Source organism: Lutjanus erythropterus, chromosome 5 (assembly GCF_056507025.1).
Source record: "Lutjanus erythropterus isolate fLutEry1 chromosome 5, fLutEry1.hap2, whole genome shotgun sequence".
In the NCBI taxonomy this organism is placed as follows: Eukaryota; Metazoa; Chordata; class Actinopteri; order Lutjaniformes; family Lutjanidae; genus Lutjanus; species Lutjanus erythropterus.
The window spans coordinates 11,536,705-11,557,644 of NC_139321.1; the positions used below are offsets into that span (position 1 = coordinate 11,536,705).

The 20,940-nt window shown below is 38.3% G+C and overlaps 1 protein-coding gene across 2 annotated transcripts in view; it reads right to left on the reverse strand.

Moving 5' to 3' along the window:
- The window catches only part of aff2 (AF4/FMR2 family, member 2), a 199,190-nt gene that overhangs the window by 53,764 nt on the left and 124,486 nt on the right, over window positions 1–20,940 (reverse strand). For both annotated transcript variants that reach the window (XM_084718806.1, XM_084718804.1), the window contains exons 9-10: window positions 18,217–18,271; window positions 3,467–3,504 (exon numbers count right to left, since the gene is read on the reverse strand). In XM_084718806.1, coding sequence (XP_084574932.1) covers window positions 3,467–3,504; window positions 18,217–18,271 — 93 coding nt within the window. The remainder of the gene's footprint in view (window positions 1–3,466; window positions 3,505–18,216; window positions 18,272–20,940) is intronic.

Genomic DNA, 20,940 nt, shown 5'->3' on the forward strand with positions numbered 1-20,940 from the left:
AAAAAGACAAATCTACATATAACTCCTGGCAGTTTTCCTCACCAGCGTGCATACGATAAAAGATGTATGTTGACTATAATGAAGAAAATACAAGGAAGCAGATCGCACAAAGATTTTAAAGATTACTGAGCAGAAATATAAAAATGATGCGGTTGAATGTACACTAGGGTGGGATGGATGGGGTGGGTGGTTGTATTAGTGTGTGTGTGTGTGGCAGCTGAATAACGATTGGTATGTGGGTGAGGTTGTCAGAGCAAGGATCTTAAAAAAAAAAAAAAAAAAAAAAAAGTGTGTGTCTGTATGGATAGTGTGAGGAGTGTGGGTGAGACAGCGCGTGTGTGAATGTGTGTGTCAGTGTGTTTCTCTCCATGGGGGATATAGCCAGTGGATCGCTCGCAGCATCTTTAGTCCCAGCGTCCCTGTGGACATGTGTATGTGTGTGTGTGGTGTTGAGTAGATTGGGCTGCAGAGTGAATGGGCTCATTAGCGGTAGCAGAGTAACACATGGCCTGGGGCACACTCAGACACACAGCACACTCTCTCTCTCCCTCTCTCTCTCTCACACACACACACACACACACACACACACACACACACACACACACACACACACACACACACACACACAGTCACACACACACAGTCACACTCCAGACTTGCATACTAATGCCTTCAGACTGTGAACACAACGAGCCTCATTTATAAAAGATTCTTATATTCTTATGCACCAGTCTGGGCTTTACAACACATTCCAAGCAAAAGATGAACTTATGAAAAATTGATCTCTGTGCCAAAATCAGCTGTTTACACGAACTCTCTCCAACGTTCTGTGATGTTACAAATGCAACTAACAGTTTTTTTTTCCCTAATGATTAATTAGGTGACATGTTCCCCCAAGATGTTAAACAGGAAGACAATAATGTACCACAATGTGAAGCCCACACAGATTGTAACTGTGCGAAATGGAAATAGACTTGACAGAAATCACAAAGACAAGAAAAGTTATTATAAACCATTGTTAGATTTATCAGTAGTCTAAATTTCAAATTGGTAGCAGAAAACTCCACGCCTTACCCCCTAAATTAGATACTGAATTTTCAACCTATTTACTTAAATGAGATTCTAGTGTCAGTAGGAACAATAATATGGAATAATACATAATATTTATAATAAGAATTTAAAAAAAAACAAGCACTTTTTCCTCATGGCTGAACCATCTCATTTTTATTCTCTTGCTCCAAGCCTGTACTGACATCACAGTATTTGAATTTGGGGAATGAAGTGAAAACACTGCAGCCAATAAAACCAAAGCAACAATTTCAACACACGTTCCAACACCACATTCCACTTCAGAAGCAGGTGAAAGATGCCTTCACTGACCCCGTCATTCTTAACTATCTTTTGGTCTCTCACTGACCACCAGATGTGGTCAAATATTTCACCATCGGATCGAGTCTAGACCGTCAAATTCCAGAATAAAATATCTCTCATAAACTGCTCTACATGTGCCTCTTTTGTCTGTTCTTTTAGCCAAACTCTAAGGAGCAGCAGAGAATTTAACGGCCCACAACTTTACCATTTTGCTTCATTCTTAATGTTCTCATCAAACCGTATATACTACTACCTGATCAACAGCAGACAAACAAAGTTCGCAACTAGCTGGTGTAACTAAGAGCCAGATATTTCTCTTGGTTTGGTGGAGACTAAAAACAGGGAAAAGAGGATGAATATTGTGCTTCAGGTGGACAGAAATGCAACCTCAGATGAATAAATTTATATGTCATTCTGTAGCTTTGCAATAGCATTCCTTATGTATTAAAATCAACATTCAAATTTTGCTCAAAGTGCGTATGTTTTAGCATCAAAATGCAGGTCACGTGTTTTCCCACGTGACCTGCATAGGTTTCAGCATGATGATGTTCCTACATATAAACCCCAAGGTTGAGGGAGGAGAGGAACCCAGCGTGCTAACTTATGTCGGTGCTTTTTGCAAATGGCTAAGTGTGTGTTTCCATTTAAAAAATCTGGCAAAGAACAAAGATTGAGCTGCCCTTTAAAGTAAAGTATCAAAAGTAAAAGTAATCATTATATGTCACAGATGTCACAGATGATTTTAATGTTGTAACTGGTGGAGGTGAAGCTTATTTGAACTATTTTAACTATAGATATATATATATCTATAGAAATGCATCATACTTTATGAAAGGGTGACATGTTTTGTGCATCAAAATTAATTTTGCGGGTTAAATTTTAACTACAGCTGTCAAATAACTGTAATAGACTGAAAAGTAATATATTATCTCTGACTGTGGAGTAGAAGTAGGAAGTAGCATGAAATGTAATGTAAATTATCTCCAAATTGTACCAAAATACAATTTTTTTAAAATCTCAAAACAATGTTAGGGAGGGTTCGAAACACTTCCAAGCAGGTTTAATAAAATTCCAATATTGCAGCCAGGGTAAAGTTTTTTATTTAGAGAACACGCCACCTTGATATCCACCCATATGTTCACCATATGCTCTCTGTTTTGGATGAACGTCAAATGTTAAATTTGTGTTCGGCTATAATGAGACTACACTTAGCAAAAAGAGGGCTAAGGAAACCTTAATGTTCTTGTATCATCATGTATGTATATCCAGTATGTTTAATGATACACAGGATTTTATGTTTCATCCTTTGAACCACAATCCCAGGTGAGCCTGCAGAAGCCTGTTCAGATGTGGAAAGATTTATGCACTAGCCTACAAAAAGTGAGTATAGAGGACATCTGCCGCCTAATTTCTAATGGTAGAGTTGAGTGTGTGAGTGCAGGCTGGTGACTGGGGTTATCAAGTGGGCACCTGCCATCACAGATGCTTCAGTGAATTAGAGCCGCTACACCTCCAGAAAGCTTAATAGTGGTTGTATTTGCAATAACCTTCAAACATTACTAATACCAGAAAGAATCTTTCATCCAACAGCATCCAGTTACCAGAGCCTCCATATCTTTTAGATTAAAGGTGATATTTAGTCAAATAATCTGCACACCCCCGCTGAGAGTTGTCGGTGGCCCCGAACGTTTCAGCGGAGTGATGTATTTGACCTTAACAGTGCTTCCAACAACAACTGCAGCTACAGGAAAAAAAAAAAGCCAGAGAATCATCCAACACTGACCGGCTGCCACAAATCTATGTTTTTCAGGGCAAAGAGCATTTATTTATAGCTCGTTGTTAGATTGATATTGCAAGCAACACACTGCATTGACTTTATATAGTCTGCCAAAGACATACTGGCCATCACCACTGTCCTAATGCACAACATGGATTGACTACATTTCTCTCAAACCAAAACAGCATGTAACAAATCACATCTAACAAACAGGTGCATTAAAGAAATTATCATGTTCTTGCAGCATTTTGTTGGATCACAATAAATATAGCACTGAGATAAATAAATCACAAGACAGCATGTGGCTATTTGTCTTACCTTAGGGCCGTGCCTCTGGCTTTGGGCTTGTCAGACACCTGTCAATACACACACACACACACACACACACACACACACACACACACACACACACACACACACACACACACACACACACACACACACACACACAAACCATAAGTTATGTTCATAAACACAGTTTACATATGAATGCATATGCCAACAATCACAGGATGCACATCATGGGTAAATTTGAACTTTTGTTTTGCACACAGGATTTTACCAAAGATGATATAATGAACTTGTCCATGACAGAATGTCTATCATTAGCTTAATTAGCTATAACAGTTTAATTAAATATATTAAATCTGATGGCAGTTCACAGTATGAACTAATTGATCAAAGCACTAAAATGAATTTAGATTTAATTAGACTACATTAGGTTCTACATAAAAAACAAAGAAAACTTGAAAACATATGTTTTGTCAATACAAAAATCTCCATATTTATAAATTGTAAAAATGTATAGATTCAATTGTGCAAACAGAACAGGTTGTGTCTGTAGCAGCAAAATGTACTCAGACAAAAAGAAAATTTGTTGGAAATTTCCATCAGTGTTGATAAGTGATGTGTGACTGAGTGTTAGTGCCAAAGTTAGGAGACAAAAATCTGAGATTTTGAGATTCAAATCAAAATCATGTGAGAAAAAAAGGCACAATAATTCGAGAAGTCTCAGTTTTTTGGCAAAAAAAGGTTCAATTGGAAAAAAATCTTAATATATGGAGAGAAAAGTCATTTTTTGCCTTCATTAGATAGTGACAGGTGAAGAGGCAGACAGAAATGAGGAGAGAGAGAGGGGTGTGACATGCAACCATTCAGCTCCAAAGATGCTCCAAAAGGTCTTATGTGCATTTTTGAAAGTCATAATAGACTTAAGTATCTGGACAGTACTGTGTTTTGTTGTTGCTGTGGTTCTTGGACAAGGCACAACAAATAACTGACTGACTACACACAAAAAACACAGTATTTGTATTTATACAGTAGATTGGATGAATAACTATTTTTCACGGTGGAGTGCTGAGGATGAATTGAGGAGCCTCACAGCCTGAGGGAGGAAACTGCTCTGTAATCTGGTCGTATCAGTCAGCAGATACTTCTGTATCTCTTGCCAGATGGCAGCAGGGTGAGCGGCACCGTACAGATAATAGCCTAATAATAATAGCAACATCTTTTTTTTTTTTTTTTTAATTTATGCAGCTTTTTCTTAACACAGTGCTTTAAAGTACAGAATGAATCATAGACTGAACCAATCGATTCCACTTGAAGACATTTAAAGCTCTACTCGCTTCTGACCCTTCCCTCAATCTGCTCTCTTTCTCTCTCCTCTAAGAGAAGAAAAGGAGGCTTTCCTGTCATTAAAACGAGAAAAAAACTCTATTTTCTCTTCTCTTCTTTTATCCACCCTCCCCTTGTTTCCTTCCTGCCCTCTCCCTTCACCCCGGCCTCTGTTCACTCCTTTATTTCTATTCATACTTCCCCTCCTTTCAGTAAAAGAATGGGGTGATTAGGTTTGTCAGTGAAGCCTTTCCTCCCTCCCCTCTCCCCCTCTCATCCTCTTTGCCTCCCTCTGTCAACTCCGAGTCAATTTTGTACATGACTACATCAATTACGATAACAAAACAAAAACAGTAAACTCAATTTCTGCAAATATCAGCCATTAATTCATCTTCAAGCACTGAAACCCGCCAATTAAAATGAATTACTCAAACAAAAACAGGACCTTTTCTCGCCTCTGGCTTGTTGTCTCTCTGTCTCTCTCTAGGAATAAGGTGATTAACTGGACCAGTGAAGTTTCTGATGGATCGATGTGTAGCTGCAGGCTACAACAACAAACCTCCTCAGATCTTTGGCTTTGGGAGACTTGCAGGGCTCATGGAGAGGATCTATGTGTGAATATATTTAGCTGGCTGGTGGCTTTACTTGGATTTAAATAAAGAACAATCCAACCGGTATTTATTCACACAATCTCCTCGGTTACAACACGGCTGAGAGTATTGTTCCTGACAAAGAGGACAAGCTGTTTTACCAAAGCAAGACAATTCAGACCTTAAAGCTTTGGAGACGTAAAGCGCTCTGTATATGATTTATGTTTATTTGTGAAATCCCCCTTTTTCTCCCTTTTTTCTCATGTGGGTGCAAGACATTGCACATCAGGCCTGGCGATACAGTTTTAACAAGGCTTTAAACTCCCCCGCAGCATCTTGAACAGTAACTGAACAATGAATTCTTCGCTTGTCTATATGGTGTCGCTTTATTTCGCGTGAGAGACTTTATAAGGCATCTCTAACACCTGAACACTGGGTTCAAAATGCTGAATTTCTGATGCAATTCTTACGCAGTGGTTGCACTGCTGAAAATATAGCAGCTGCTGGATTTCCACTAGTGCAAAACAAAAAGACACTGCATCCCGAATTTTAGCATCTTTCCATCAGCTGTCAGCTGGATTTAACAGAGCTACACTATAAAAAAAAAAACATGCAGGAATTTATTGGAATAAACTAATCCTTTGTCATTAACTTAAACTAAATATATAATATACAAGTTTCATTTACTCTAGTTAGTTAAATGTAAAAAAAAAGTTTTTAAGTCTTTTGATTTGAAATGAGTTGACTGAATGTACTGTACAGAGTTTAATCTCTAAAAAGTAATTTAGGCAACATTTACGATGACTTAATTAAATGCATTGTTGAAAGCTAAATATTTTTATTAACTGATTTAGATAAACCTTTGAAGTCGCAGATATTATTTTGATGAGTCGTGTTGACATAATAACAATAATGTTGGTAATTATGTCAGCTTAATATTGTCTGTAATTTAGACTCAAGAAAATCTAATTGGAGCAGTTTAATTGTTTTAAACGGTTGTCAACTGAAAAACTTATAATAAATAAGTACATAACACTAAAAAACCTTTTAAATAATGTGGAAAAAGTAAACTAGTTAGAACAATTAAATTTTATAAGCGATCAACTTAAAAACTTATGAAATGTAACTAATTATTAAGTAAATGCTAATTAAAATACCTTTGATTGTAGAGCTAATTCCTCTAACTTCCCCTAATTCCCCCTTACTGTAGTTTGTTTAATTAGACATTGTCATAATTCAGAAAGATTGATGTTGTTGCGTTGAGTTTTGTTTTTGTTGAGCTAAAACATCACAAACATTAGTGTGATCCACTAATTAAATTATTTCTTAAGAAATATTAGCATATTTAGCTGACTTCCCAGCATGCACCGTTTGATTGCATGAGGAAATCAAATTTGTTCGTCATGTCAGCGCTACTGAAAAGCTCTTAATATCTCAGGTCACTGAACAAGTTTCCTTAAGTAGAACTGAATGAATATCTGGTTTGTTTGGTTTGAATCGTTGAACAATGATCTCAACTTGTATTTTCAAATTCATTCAAGCCACTATTGTAAGTTTAACAAATTGTTTATTTTTACAGTGTAGACTTTTATATTCCCATTGACCCCCACTGACTGTGTACATAAATAATATTAGCCTTTATAATTGCATGCATAGCCTTAATGACATGTCCATGCATGATTAGCTGCACAATGATTGATCCCTGACTGTTTCCTGAGTTAGTGCGACTCAAGCAGTGCCGCTCACGTGCAGCAGCTAAGGTGAACAAATGTTTTTCTTGCTCACACGTCAACAGAGATATGAGATTCCTCTATTTACTCACCTGCCTTTAAGCCCATATGGTCACTTTCTTTTACTCAGTAACCTTTTAAACTTATTGATCGACGCCTCTCTATATGTCACACACTCTTGTTTACTGTAGCTGACCATCTGTTGGAAGTTATCTCTGCTTCAAGGTCGATCGGTAGCCTCTGCACTTTGCTTTCTTTTTCGGGATACACTGCGCTGCACCTCTGAGGAAGACTGTGTACAATCTACTGTGCTGCACTGGAGTTAAAGGAATAGTTCAGATTATCTGAAGTGGGGTTGTATGAGGTACTTATCGACAGTCAAAGTATTACCTACGGTGAACAGTGGTTGGCACGTGCCCGGTTTGGAGAAGCAGGGAGGCGCACCGGCACAGAAGCTGAGCAATGAACTGCTGTCGACAGGATCAGCAGCAAAATATATTTTAGCGCCTAAAAAATGCTCAACTAAAAAAATCAGTGTTGGTTTAACTGTACACTATATTTAGAATATTTTCACTGCTTCTCCTTGCCATCAGAAAGCCTCTTCCAACAGGAAACTGTTATATAAGCTCTCTCTTGCTGATGCAAAAAACAATCATTTTACCTCTCAGAACAGAGGAGTTGGTGATTTACAGCTGCCTTATCAGTTTGTCAGTTTTTTTGTGTTATTGTGTGACTTTGGTGAATCTGAGCTAACCTTAACAATAGAACAAACAAACTAACTGACTGAAGCCGTGCTAGACCAGTAACTTATGCGTTCTGCATGAAAAAAGTACTGATTTCGCCTATGGAGTCTGGTTGGTTTGGAGAAAGTGATATTTGGCTTAGAGAAGGGCAGCTTTCCCACCTGAAACGGCTCGCTGATGGCAAGGTAACTGTGAAAATAATCTAAATATACCCGACAATAATTTATTAAGGTGGGTCTTTTTTTAAAGGTGGCTAAAATAGCTTTTGTTGCTGACCTTGTCTGCAGCGGTACATTGCTTAGCTTCCTACACTGCTGCTTTCCCAAACTGTCAGCGTACCAATCGCCTCATTCAAACCCACCTCAAATAATCCAAACAATCCCTTTAACTCAACTCCACATGTAATACAGAGGTCATGCCACTGGACACAGTCTGAGCTACATTCTGAGACACAAAGCTAGACCTATCATTACCTCAACAGTAATGAAATACAAATGATAAGATATATATCCAGCATTATAGCAGCCTGCGAACAGAAGCTGGTGATTATAGAGACAATAAAACAAACTGTGTGAAAAGCATCACAGCAAGACAATAAGCATAATTATTCCAGAAGCTCAGAGCTTCACTTTTTTTTCCATATTTATAAAACATTTTTAGCCACTGTACATTTAAAACAACCCAAACTGTGATTTGAGGTCACTCTATAACTATATGCTTCGGAAGCTTGGTGGTAATTTGCCATTGAACTGGAGAAAAGTCAGACTCGCTCACATCATGACCTTTCTGAGCAGATGCAGATTCCACATGTTTATAAATGTACCCAACACACACTTCTGTTTACACCCAGCGTTTCTCATCAAAACACACTGAGTGCATTAAGGCTAACAAATGTGCTGAACGTTCTTCCTTCCTCACAAAACACTGTGAATTTTGGTTCTGCATTGTTTACATCTGTTTGCTGGCTAGCGGGTCTTTTTCCTGGTGCGCTACCACCACCAACCACAGTGGAACAGAATGAAACCATCTGTAGGAGAGCTTATCACATGCTCCGGTGTTAATATCATTGACAAGTGATTTTCGCAGTAGTTTTCGTCAATTACATTTTTTCACTGATGAGAACGAGACGATAACGAAGTAAAAACTAATTAACGATGACAAAAAAAATGACAAGCTCTGTTGACACTTAAGTCATAAAATAAAAACAAGACAGAAATGTTGGTGAGAGGCGAGTTGGGAAAAGATCCAATTAAAACTAAACTCTTTGTGTGGTGGGGAGGTTAGATGCTCATAACTGAATAGTACTGATCTACCCGGGAAGTCAATTAGCACACATTTTCTGCATGTGTAATAAAGTGTACAGAAATATTAACACTTAGGAGAAGGAGAAGAACTGATATATGGATAAATCTCACATTTGATGTCGAGGAAAACAAGACCCTCTGAGTGACAATAATCTGTACCAGTACAGACAAGTTATCTGAAATTCATGCAAAGGTAAATTTATTCATGAGCTAATCCATTTTCACTAAACTTACATGCAAAGTTTAGTGATAAGTTTAAGTGTCCTAAAATATGCATGTTTGAGCCTATTAGCGCATTTTTAGTGGATGCACTTTAATGGTGCGTAATTGTCCGCAGGGGTTACATTGCAGCCCTTTTATTGACTCACGACTGTAGTGGTCTAGATGCAGCAGCCAGCTACTTTTCTTCTTTAGTCTGTTATATTTTTAGACTTAATCTCTGAAACAAATACCAATCATGATAGCAATACATTTAGGGTCACTGGAAAAGGAAATGTTTGGATTAAAGAGCCGTGGACCATAAGACGATCAATACTGCATACAGCATCTTTCAACCGTGCAGCCAGATGAGCTGGACGCACCGCTGCTGACCACCCCAGGAGGAGAGGAGGAAAGCGGGGATAAAAGCCATGCTAACCCAGCTTGGATTTAAGGCTGCACCTGTCTAACGTCCAGTCAGGAAAAAGAAATAGACAAAATGGGACTTGGTCTCATCAAGTGATGGGAAACCAGACTTTTGTGCCTCTGCAGAGAAACCTGCTCCATCACAGGATCAAGCTGTTGCGCTTGTTGAGCTGACAGAACACAGAGGATTCTGTGTTTTTACAATATGTATATATGTTTATTTTATTTTATATATTTATGTTAACTGTGTTTTACATTTTTATCCTATTCAACTCTGAATTTAATTATATCTGTACTGCACGTCTGTGTAGCACGACGGTACTACAACTCTAGTTTCATTATGTAAGCCTGTGTTGCATGATGAAAATAAATAACCTTGATACCTTGTATTTAATAAGCAAGTGCAGAGTATTGTTTGAACAGGCTGCATGATATGGTAAAAAAAAAATCAAAGAGAATATTTTGAAAGATATTGCAATATGATTCATGACTAGTGGGAATGATCTATATGCCAGGGCATCTCTGCAGCTCCACAGTACTTCATTATAATACTGATCTGTTACACATTTTTCCTTTACCAAAAAATTGCAGCTTCTGTGATTTTCATTTGGACATTGCAATTGGTCATATTGCAGTTTCGACAGTACTTCGATTACTTGCGCAGCCCTAATTTAAACCGTCTTCTAGTAACTACTTTGATAACGAGATGAAACGCTTCAGGATCTCTGAGTCAGCTCAGCAATTGATTGAACGATCACTTTGTACGTTCGCTTGGCAGTCTCTGTTGCTTCTTACTTCAGAGTTAATATTGACCAGTTGGACTTGATTGGAAATGGTTACTTATCACATCTGCTAAGCACTTGTGGAAAAGCCTGTATGCTGTTATGTTTATTTCTTTAACACTGATTTTAGCCATAAATTTGTCACTAAGCAGCTAAAACTGACCTCCTGTGACACATTCTCATGTTTCATGTTATATGTCATATACAGTGCAAATACTGTACGTGTATGGACCTAAGAAAAAACTGTCTAAATATTTCTGCATCACGCTGACTGGACCACAGTGTGCACTGTAGCAGACGTGACCGCAGTCCCCAGCGTGCTGGACATTTTCACCAGCTGCAACTGTATTTTTATATAAAGACAGAGTTGTTTTTTTAAGCTTGACTTTGCTGTGACCGAGGTGATCTGTCATCACGAGCTCGCGGAGAGGAAAGAGAGAAATGCAGGGAGATAGAGAGACAAAGGAAAGTCCTGCAGCGGTAATTGGGTTGCTGTTTTTTCTGTCAGTTTCTAAAGTCATTAGGAATATCTCTCTCTTTTTCCCGGCTATCTCTCGTTTCCTCTCCTCTTCTCCCTCTCCTCTCTTCCATCCCTCCTTCCTCTGCTCTTTCTTTCAATTCCCTCCTCTCCTCCGTCTCTTTGCTCGGTGCCAAAAACATATTCATCATACTCCTCTGCTGCCCTCACAGCGCTGTGCCACAGCATACTAATGACAGTGTGTGTCTGTGTGTGTGTGTGTGTGTGTGCGAGTGTGTGTGTGTGGGGGAGAGACTGTCAGCATGTGTTTTTATTTATGTGTTTGCTGGCATAAATGCTTGTGAGTATAAATCGACATGGGTCCACTGTATGTGCTTTTATGTGTGTGTGGATGCATGTGAGTAATACATGAACGTCTGTGTATTTGATTAAGAATGTGTGTGTGTGTGTGTGTGTGCATGTGTGTCTGTGTGCATGTGTATCTGTGTGTGTTGTGTTTTACTTGAGGCTATAAAAGCTTGATAATACACCATGCACTCATTTGCTATAAGCCTGTTAACAGCATGCACAGAAAGATGCCACTGAATTCATCTCAGCCTCTCCGTCTCTCTCTCTCCATCGCTCTCATTCTTTCCCTTTGTCTCTCGCTCAGTCTTCTTGTTTTCTATCCATCCTTCTTTCTCTTTATCTTCGCTTCCTGTCTGCATTCTTATCAGTTTGTCTCGTCTGTCTTTGTCTTTCTCTCTGTCACACTACCTAATTCACTTTTTTTTTTCTTTCTTTCTCACTTTCCTGTCTGTTTATTTGGAGCACTCTCCGTGTCTGTCTCACACAGTCATCCACAGAGAAGGAGATTGACGACAAGATAAAAATACAGAGACAGAAGTCTTGAAAGAATAGTTCAACACTTTGGAAAACACATTTTCCCAAATACATTTCTTAAGTTCTGATCCATCTGTCCCTGTGTTAATTGTACAGTTATTCTGTTACATTTACCAAATATGTCAAAAAAAACCTATTTTTGAGTTTTTAAATTAACATCACACTATCTTCTCTTCCAATAAAACACTGAAATATTTTTGTATTAACACCTTTATGTTCAAGATGTGTATCTTGAACATCAAATCGTATGTAATATGCAGAAACTAGTCGTAGCAGATTCTTTTCTTCACAGTGGTTGCCTAGTTTGTTTTCATTGTGCCTGTACAGAGACCAAAATCTGTGCCACAACAAACAATTATTTAAAGGAGAACTACTGTAAATTGGGTTATATTTTTGTAGCTTGGATAATCAGTTCTCTTGGTTATGATAACATTGTTCTTAGCAGGTAATTGCTGAGATCTTAGACCCAGCAACATTGCTTAAAATAGATCCAATTAACCAAATTAGCTACCACTTTATTTGGAGGTACGGATGCCCCTATCAGCTTTATATGCCACCCATACCGTTTACTAACTGTCCTTAGTTATATTGTACAATACACAGCTGACACAGATGTTTTTGTTTTGTTTTGTTATAGTAGCTGTGTAGTACTTGATATAAAAATAATTTTGGGGTGAAGTGCTCCAAGCATTCAGCAGTGACACCATCTCTGCTGAGAAATGGCACAGATTTTTTGCATTTTTTGCAATCTTGATCACATATTTTGAATAAATGTTGGCCGATAACGATCCGTGGAGAGTTCAAGTGGGAATCTCTAACTGAAATGTCAGTAACATTCAATCATTAGACCGGAAACCAATAAGGATGCACAGCTATGCTAAGTAGGTAACACTTTGCACTTTTCCTTTAAAGTCACAGTGAAGCAGAAGTTAGAGTGTCATATCTTCTGCAATGTGACGAGTGAAACCGAATATGTGGGAGGAGTATAATTACGCAAAGTATTTATGTAAATAAAGCCTTCAGATTTGATTGGACCGCTTTAAAGTGGGTGTGGCTTAGTGGACGCAGCAACACAGAGCTGTAGAAGACTTTTCACCTCCACCCACACCTCCCAGGAGGTAGAAGATGAAGGGGAGGTTTATAAATTGGACCACAACCACATTATGTGGAAATGTAAACAAAGATTTTGCCACTGACATCCAAAGACACGCCCACTACTACAGCGTGATATCGCTCTGCTAGCGACCGCGTCCCATAATGATCAGGTGCCGTTTTATACGAAATCACATTTCATTGGCTCGATCTATGCACAAGCCCAAGTTTAAGATAAGTCATTAAAAGTATGTTTAACGGTGGGAGGAAAAAGAGGGATATATGATTTATTGAACTTTAATATATATTTGCCATAGACCAAGAGATAACTTAACAATTAACACAGGAAGTTTTCATTTCAGTGTGTCTTTTAGGAGAGAAAAAGGCATTGTGATACAGCAGGAAAAATGCATTTTACAAAAAAGTGAGATACAGAGAAAAAAAAACTAAGAATAATTGTAGCTTATTTTGTCCTTTCTATTCATGCTAATACTAAGAGTAATCATATGTAACCCCTATGATTAAGGAAGCCACTTGCTACAATTGTGAATGCACGCTAACTATGTGTAATTAACAGTTCTACTTTCAGCATAATTATAATAACTAAAACCACTATAAATGACCTGCCATCATCTATAATTATAATATCTACCATCGTGGTAATTATACAATCAGAAGGCCAGTTAAAAGGGGATGAGAGGAATTGGTATCTTTTCATTAACAGAAAATATCTCATGGACTCTTTGATGAGCGCTGATATCAGTGCGCACAGTAGGGGAGGGGGCAGCAGCACGACCCCCACTGACTGCTTTGAACTCATCTCTGGCATCATTAGTGCATGATGATAGTGATTACAGGAGACAGGGCCACCATGCCAATTTCCATACAGAAAAACAAGACAAGAGGAGCAGGACAACTGCGCCGCTCGTGTGCAAAATGCCCCGGAGTGACAAACTCAACCTCTCTAGTCAGACACGGAACTAAATGTGTGGAAACGCCTTTTTGATAAAAAAAAAAAACAACAACACGATGCATAATCCCTCTGAGGTCTGTCAGGATCAGACTGATGCTACAGCAATAACAGCCTTTCAAAGGTTGAAATTTTGACCTGAAATAACTACTACAATGCTACTACCACCTGAATGACTTTAAGCTTGTTTAATTATAATTAATTAATAATTCGATCAATTTAAAAACCTATTACAACTTGATGAATCCAATTTGCATTTAAATGATGCTTTACAACAATTAAAGTAAAACAAAAACAAAAAAACCCCCCACAAAAGTCATTAACAGAAGGAGAGGTCTGAGAGCTTACTCTGTGGGTTGGACATCAATTAATTTGCCGGTGGCACAGTGCTTACAGGTCTTTAAATCAAAGCCATCATAAAAATGGAAACTGTAAATGTTAAAGCGGAAAACAAATAAACTGAATATGATAGGATGACATATTAAAAAGTTTAATTTAAAAGGTTTTTGAACAGAATTTTGCAAGTTCATTTTAAAGTCCAATTATTATTTTATAATTTAAAAACAGAATAATGAAATAATTCTTAATTGCAAATTGAATTATATTTTTGATTGAAGGCTTATTATGCAGGATTTTCTTGAAAAACAATATATAGACGTGTGTAAGAATAATAATAATAATAATAATAATTCCTCTCATCATCATCTCTAGAAGTGTGTGGTGGTGGTTGTGTCTGCAGAGACTCTGCCTGTATTTTCTTATAATTTTGCTGTTCGGGAGTTTCCCCCCCCCCCCTGCCAATAACAGTGCACAGGGGGTGAGGACGAGACTCTATTAAACATAGTGACCAACGATTTCATCGCCGCATCTGTCTCACGCCTCAGCTCTCTGTCTGTTAGAGCAGCAGAGAGACCTACACACATCTACAAACACACACAGACAGACAGAGCAGATCGAGGACGCAGCAACAGGATGAAGGTTCACTTTGGCTGCATTCACACAAACTCCACCGACCGAAATCTCTGCACGGTTGTATAGAGGCGTTGGTATGTTAATTTGTGTTTTATCATATAACCACTGTGACACAATCAGAAAATAATGTTTTGGTTTTTTTTCCCTCAGATTCATTGCTTTTAAGGATGTCCTGATCCGATCACATGATCGGAAATCGGGGCCGATCACGTGATTTTCAAATGATCCGAATCGGGTGGAGATTATCCGATTTAACCTTACAAAACAACAAGCATGGCCACGTTCATGTTTTAAATTCATCCTGAGGTACAAAGAGATTGTCAAATGGAATGACAGAGGCTTAGGTTTAATTTTAATAAGTTCCACGACATCAATATTCATTGTTGCACAGACGGAAACAACACCATAAACGTCACATTTACGGCAGGCGGGGAATTCAGACAACATAATAGTAGTGAGCTGGTAGTTACTAGGCTAACGCAGGGCAAATGTGTCACCTTGGGACAGCGAAAATGTCTGCAGTTTGGAGGTATTGTAAACTGGACAGCGAATGCAGTGCAACAGCCACTTGTAAATTGGGCATTTCGCGTGTTGGAAATGTGGATGTGTTCTCTTTTTTTCGGGACTTGGTATCGGCAGATACTCAAAATCAAATTACTCAGATTCGGACTCGGGGGCAAAAAAATGTGATCGGGACATCCCTAATTGCTTTGCTCTCACTAAAGCTGCTCCCTCTTTACACAAGCTACATCTGAATCTGTTGTATAACTGGATGATCAATAACTGATGTTAAAGTTAAAGTTAAACATAGTTATTCTGCTGGCACACTCCAGGCTCCATCGCATCATCCTTCCATGACTGAAATCAGACTAGTGGTCCATATTACTCGTGATATCATATTTGAATGATGAATGGAAACAGTTTGCTCTGTTTATGTGATTATATAGATAAGGATAATATGTAACTGTCTTTGCAACATCAGCAAAGCAGTTATTTTTAAAATCACAATATGAAGTCCTGTTTGGTGGCTGTGACTTGTATAACGCTGGTCAACATTAGGGAATCTAATTCAAAGGGAACAAAAACACCTCTGCTACATTTCTAATGTTTATAAAGCTTTTCCGAGTGGGTGCAGCGTACAGTTCCTCCGTAAGAAGAGCTCGTTTACTGGAAAGTATTGCTTTGATTGCTGCAGAGTATGAGCACTTCAGCTTGCTGGTGTAAACTCGCAGCCCGAGAAGACAGTTCCCGGAGCTGATGGGTATTTTGAGAGATACTTGTAAGATGAGAGGTTTTTCAAATGTATTTACATGGTGAATGCCAGCTGTTACACTCCAACCTTTTACAACTTCAGTGGAATCATTTGGATGGAAGTTTTAGCCAGAATATCCATGTAGCTTTAAGGCACTTTGTTGTTTAGCTGTGTTTTTTTTATATGATGAGTTAGTTACTGTAATGGTTTGGTAACTTGTTGAACACAGAGGTCCTCCTCAGCTTTCTGTACATCCCCGTACATTAGACACACAACTTGTGTTTGAAACGCTGTATCATCCATATAGAACAGAAGAAGAATTCAGATGAAGACAGTAACATGATGGTGTCTTTTCTGTGTAGATTGATACCTTCCACCTGCAAAGAATTTATACTGTAGCCTATATGTACACATGCATCCTCATGATTGATTGACTGATTACTATTCTTCCATGTACTGTATAATTACTGTTAACCCTTTCAGTTGCAGCAGAGCGCTTGTGTTCTGCCCAGTCAGACGAGACTTGCACGTGAACTGATTCTTGGATCTTGTTATCGGTAAACATATCAAAACTAGGGGTGTAAGAAAACACTGATACACTTGATGATTGCGATATTATGTTTTGTGATACTGCATCAATTCTCAGAAACATTACGTCATGATACATGCAGATATTCATGGCAGTGGTTCATTTTGTGTTTTGTTTAAACCCCCGTTAGACGGCAGTGTTGTTGTTTTTCTTCACTGTTAGGATTGCAAAAAAACTTAACTTTTAAAACCCATATTTTATGCATATGGTGGTGAGTTCTGTTTTCATAAAATTAGATTAAAAATAGCAATATATCACCTTGTTTACCAGATTACAATTAATCGTACTCATCATCGAGTTTCGTCATTTTTGTCATACAATGTCGATAAGTTTTAGAGTTTTTAACTTATATGCCATCACACCGTCACTGTCAATATAAACCCTGCAGCTGTGTACTGTATATGTATACATGCATATACTGTGCTTAATCATCCACTCATGTATAACTGTATATTTTTTCAGTATGACATGCAGATTATTTATTTATATTGATCGTCATTGGTGCTTTTTATGGCCTTTGTAATTATACGCCTATGTTTTCACATGCACATGACAGTCTTGTTCACTCTTTACTCTTCATTTGTTCACCGTGTCAGTTAAATGAAATGAATGAAAAAAGAAAAAAAAGGCCTTGTAGGCAGTGTGTACAGATACTTGGCCAGTAAAGGTGATTCTGACTGACTGATTCTGATCAGTAGCTTGAGGTCCTCTGGTGGTCTGAGGGTTCATTCTGATCATCGACTGCAGTGGTTGCACGTCTCAACCTCTTGCTCCCTTTTTCTCCTGTTAGCGCTCTACTGTGAGCTGTCTAATAAAGACTTTCAACGCGTGTGCATCATCGTGTTTATGAAGCTTTTGTCGACGATTCACATTCTATGTGCCGTTGACCCCTATGGATTCACAAAGGACATGCCTTGACTTGAGTAAAAGTTACCTTGAGTAAGTCCTGTTATTTATTTGATACGATGTGGTAAAGCTGTAGGTGGTTATTCCATAACAAAATATCATATTTGAATTAAAAAAAGCTTCTATTTTTTAATAAGCAAGAATTTTCTAACATAATTTTTAAATTAACCTCAATCTGAAAAGAAGTTCAGCACATTCATATTCACATTTACTAGGAGACTTTAAGAAACAGGATAAATGGAGGTAGGGAAAACACAAATTTGACCTGAGAATGAAAGGGTTAAATACCTCACAGAAGATGTATTTAAGTAAAAGCTGACTGAAGGCAGTTGGATACACAGATCAGCTGAATGAAAATAGGGATGAATTCTGAATAGATGCTTTTATAAAAGTGGTGTGAACTTGATTTTTGGACAGATGAATGAATCGGTCAATGTCAACTTTACAAAGATGACTTTCTATAATGTATTAGAATGCATGAATGAGTGGGGGGACTGAGGTGGAGCGAAGGAGGATTTGCTGACAGCAGAGGGAGCTCACCTTTTGTTCGGCCTCTTCCTCATCGCTGCTGATCTTCAGGTCATCCTCCAACATTCTGCGCGGAGAAAAAAGGGACACGTGTTACTGCAGCCAAGACCTCCTGTCTGCTTGCATTAGGTCGGATATGGGAAGTCGTGATCGGAGATTCCCTTTGATGAACCTTTCTGGCAAACGGATTAATTACACAGCAGAGGCAGAGCCGGTTCATGTTGGGGAATGAGGAAGTGGACAGTGGATGAAGCACTCTGCGGCTGAAAACCTACCAGATGTTCAGCTTTTAGAGCTCAGAGAGGAAAGCCAGATTGTTTTTTCACCTGGAAACTTTTTGTCTGACAACCGCTGACTTACAGCCAAGAATTCCTTGGAAACAAAGAGGACGTGCTCGGCCCAGATCAGACAGACAGGATTGTACATGGATATCTTTAAAAGTTTTTGTAGGAGTGGGGAGGGTGATAATTAATCCCATCCACCAAACAGCAACTGTCCAATAATAGATTAGCAACCATAACTAGGTACCATCAAGCTTTGCTTTCCTCTGCATGTTGGAGCTGTGTGGAATGGAGTTTTAAAAGAAAAGCAAAACTCTGTGCTTCATGAGTTTTTTTTTCTAGTTTTTCAAGAACACAAAAGACCAGAGCACACATATGAGAAATTAAACTTTGTCTTTCTGCATTTTGCAAGAAAAACACTTAGCAATTAATCGATTATCAAACTAGTTTAAAAGTCTTTTTTTTTAACACTTGTCCAGTCGAGCAAGTGAGTTGCTGGATTTTTTTTGCTCCAAGCAAGTCGGCAATCCTTATTGTTGAGCCCCGACTTCTGAAATCTGCTAGTGAGAGACATCATTTTATCTGACAAAATCTTCAGCACTCAGTCTTCAGCCAGACGCCTCTTTTGTTTACTTCTCTGTGGAATCAAAGACATAGTGTTTCAGGAATTTCTGCCAGTTTCAATGTTAAAATCTGCCACCGTTATCACTGTAATCTGTGTAGTACGCAAATGCAAAGTTTGTCAGCCATAGCAACAGTAACTAAGGAAGGTGTGGCTTAGGGAAGGGTCAATTACAATGACCTGCTTGTTCCTCTGTGTTCTTTATTAGCTGTGTTTGTTTTATTTTCTCCACGCCAGACATGAAATCATAACAATATAGATGTATGAAAACACTCCCCAGTGTTGTGGTGTTTTCAGATGGGACCGTACGAGCGGTGAATAACTGAAGCACAATAAGAAAAAGGCTTTGCAGATAAGGGGGCACAGTGCAGCACGCGGCGATGATAGATATGTTTGAATGAATGAATAATGGATTCATGTTTTATTTCATAAGAAGGGACAGATGGAGAGAGGGAGATAGTGAGTGAGATGGAGATGATAATGACGGAGAGGAGACAGAGGAGGATGGAGAGACGGAGATGGAGACTGAACAGAGAAAGAGAGAGGGGAAAGGAAGCATGGAGGGGGGGAGGAATAAAATGCAAGAGAGAGTGGCAGCATCTACGAGGACAGACGCAGTCAGATATAAATGAGTTATGGACTAAAGCATCCATGACTTGCAGAGCTCGGAAAGCACGGCATCAGATTTCTACAAGGCTCTTAATTGCCTTCATAAAATGGAGTCTTTTTATTTCTTAAAGTAAAGCGCTGGTAGAGCTCCATTACTCGCGGAAGTTTGTCTGAGAGGATGTTAATATTTTCCGAAGCTAAATCAAAGCCGCACTCGGCTAATGACTAATTGCTCAACACAGAATTTCTGATGCACACGCAGTCAGACTGCAAAACAAAACGCACACATAAATCTTTCTCTCCGCTGACTGGCTTGCGGGGGGGAAACGCTCAAGCTGAACAAGTTCCCTGCCAATGTCTCTGTGTTATTGTCCACGGTCGAGACTTATGTATTCAGACAAACCCACAGCCTTAACGCTGGCCCTGTCTGCCTCATGTCCTTTTGTCCAATTGTGTTCTATAGGAATATCTTTGTTATCCTCTCAGTTATCATTGCTGACTCCATTTTGTTGTCAGTCCAGTAGTCACTGCTGCACGAGATCACCTGTCACTTCAAAAGGGGAACCCCAGACCTGTGAAAGATCTCGTGAGAATGATCATTTTAACCCAAACCATGGTCTTTCCCTAATCCTAAGTGTTTCCTGTCCCTAAACCTATCCAGATTTTGCCACAGTGTTGTCATATTATAAAACATAATTAGTTTGTACAAGGTGCAAAATAAATAAACAACCCGTATAAATCTTGCAAGAGTTTTGCAAATCAGGGTTTGCTTCTTGACATAACAAAGATCATCTTGCATCTTTTTTTAATGAAGGTTCTTTACTTTACTTTTTATTAGGGATTTACACTAAATCTCAGGGCTGATAAATTATTGGCCAATAAAGGAAAATTTATATCATTATGTATTATACCAATAATGAAATTATAGTTGAAAAATATCAGGTATAATATCAAATAATATCTGATTTGACAGTTTATGTCAAAGAATAGAATTTGAAATTTTAGTCAAAATATTCTGTAGAAGCCAAAGTGTATTTGTGACGTTTTTTGATAAACTTTACTTAAAAAAAAAACATTTTTAGAGTTAGAACTGTTTGCTTTTGTTATAATAGTGAAGTCAGACTTACTTTGGTCATATATTGTATATTATATGTATGTATTCATATTGCTGTTACATATTGCAGAATAAGACACAAATCATATCTATATATGTCTTATTTCTGT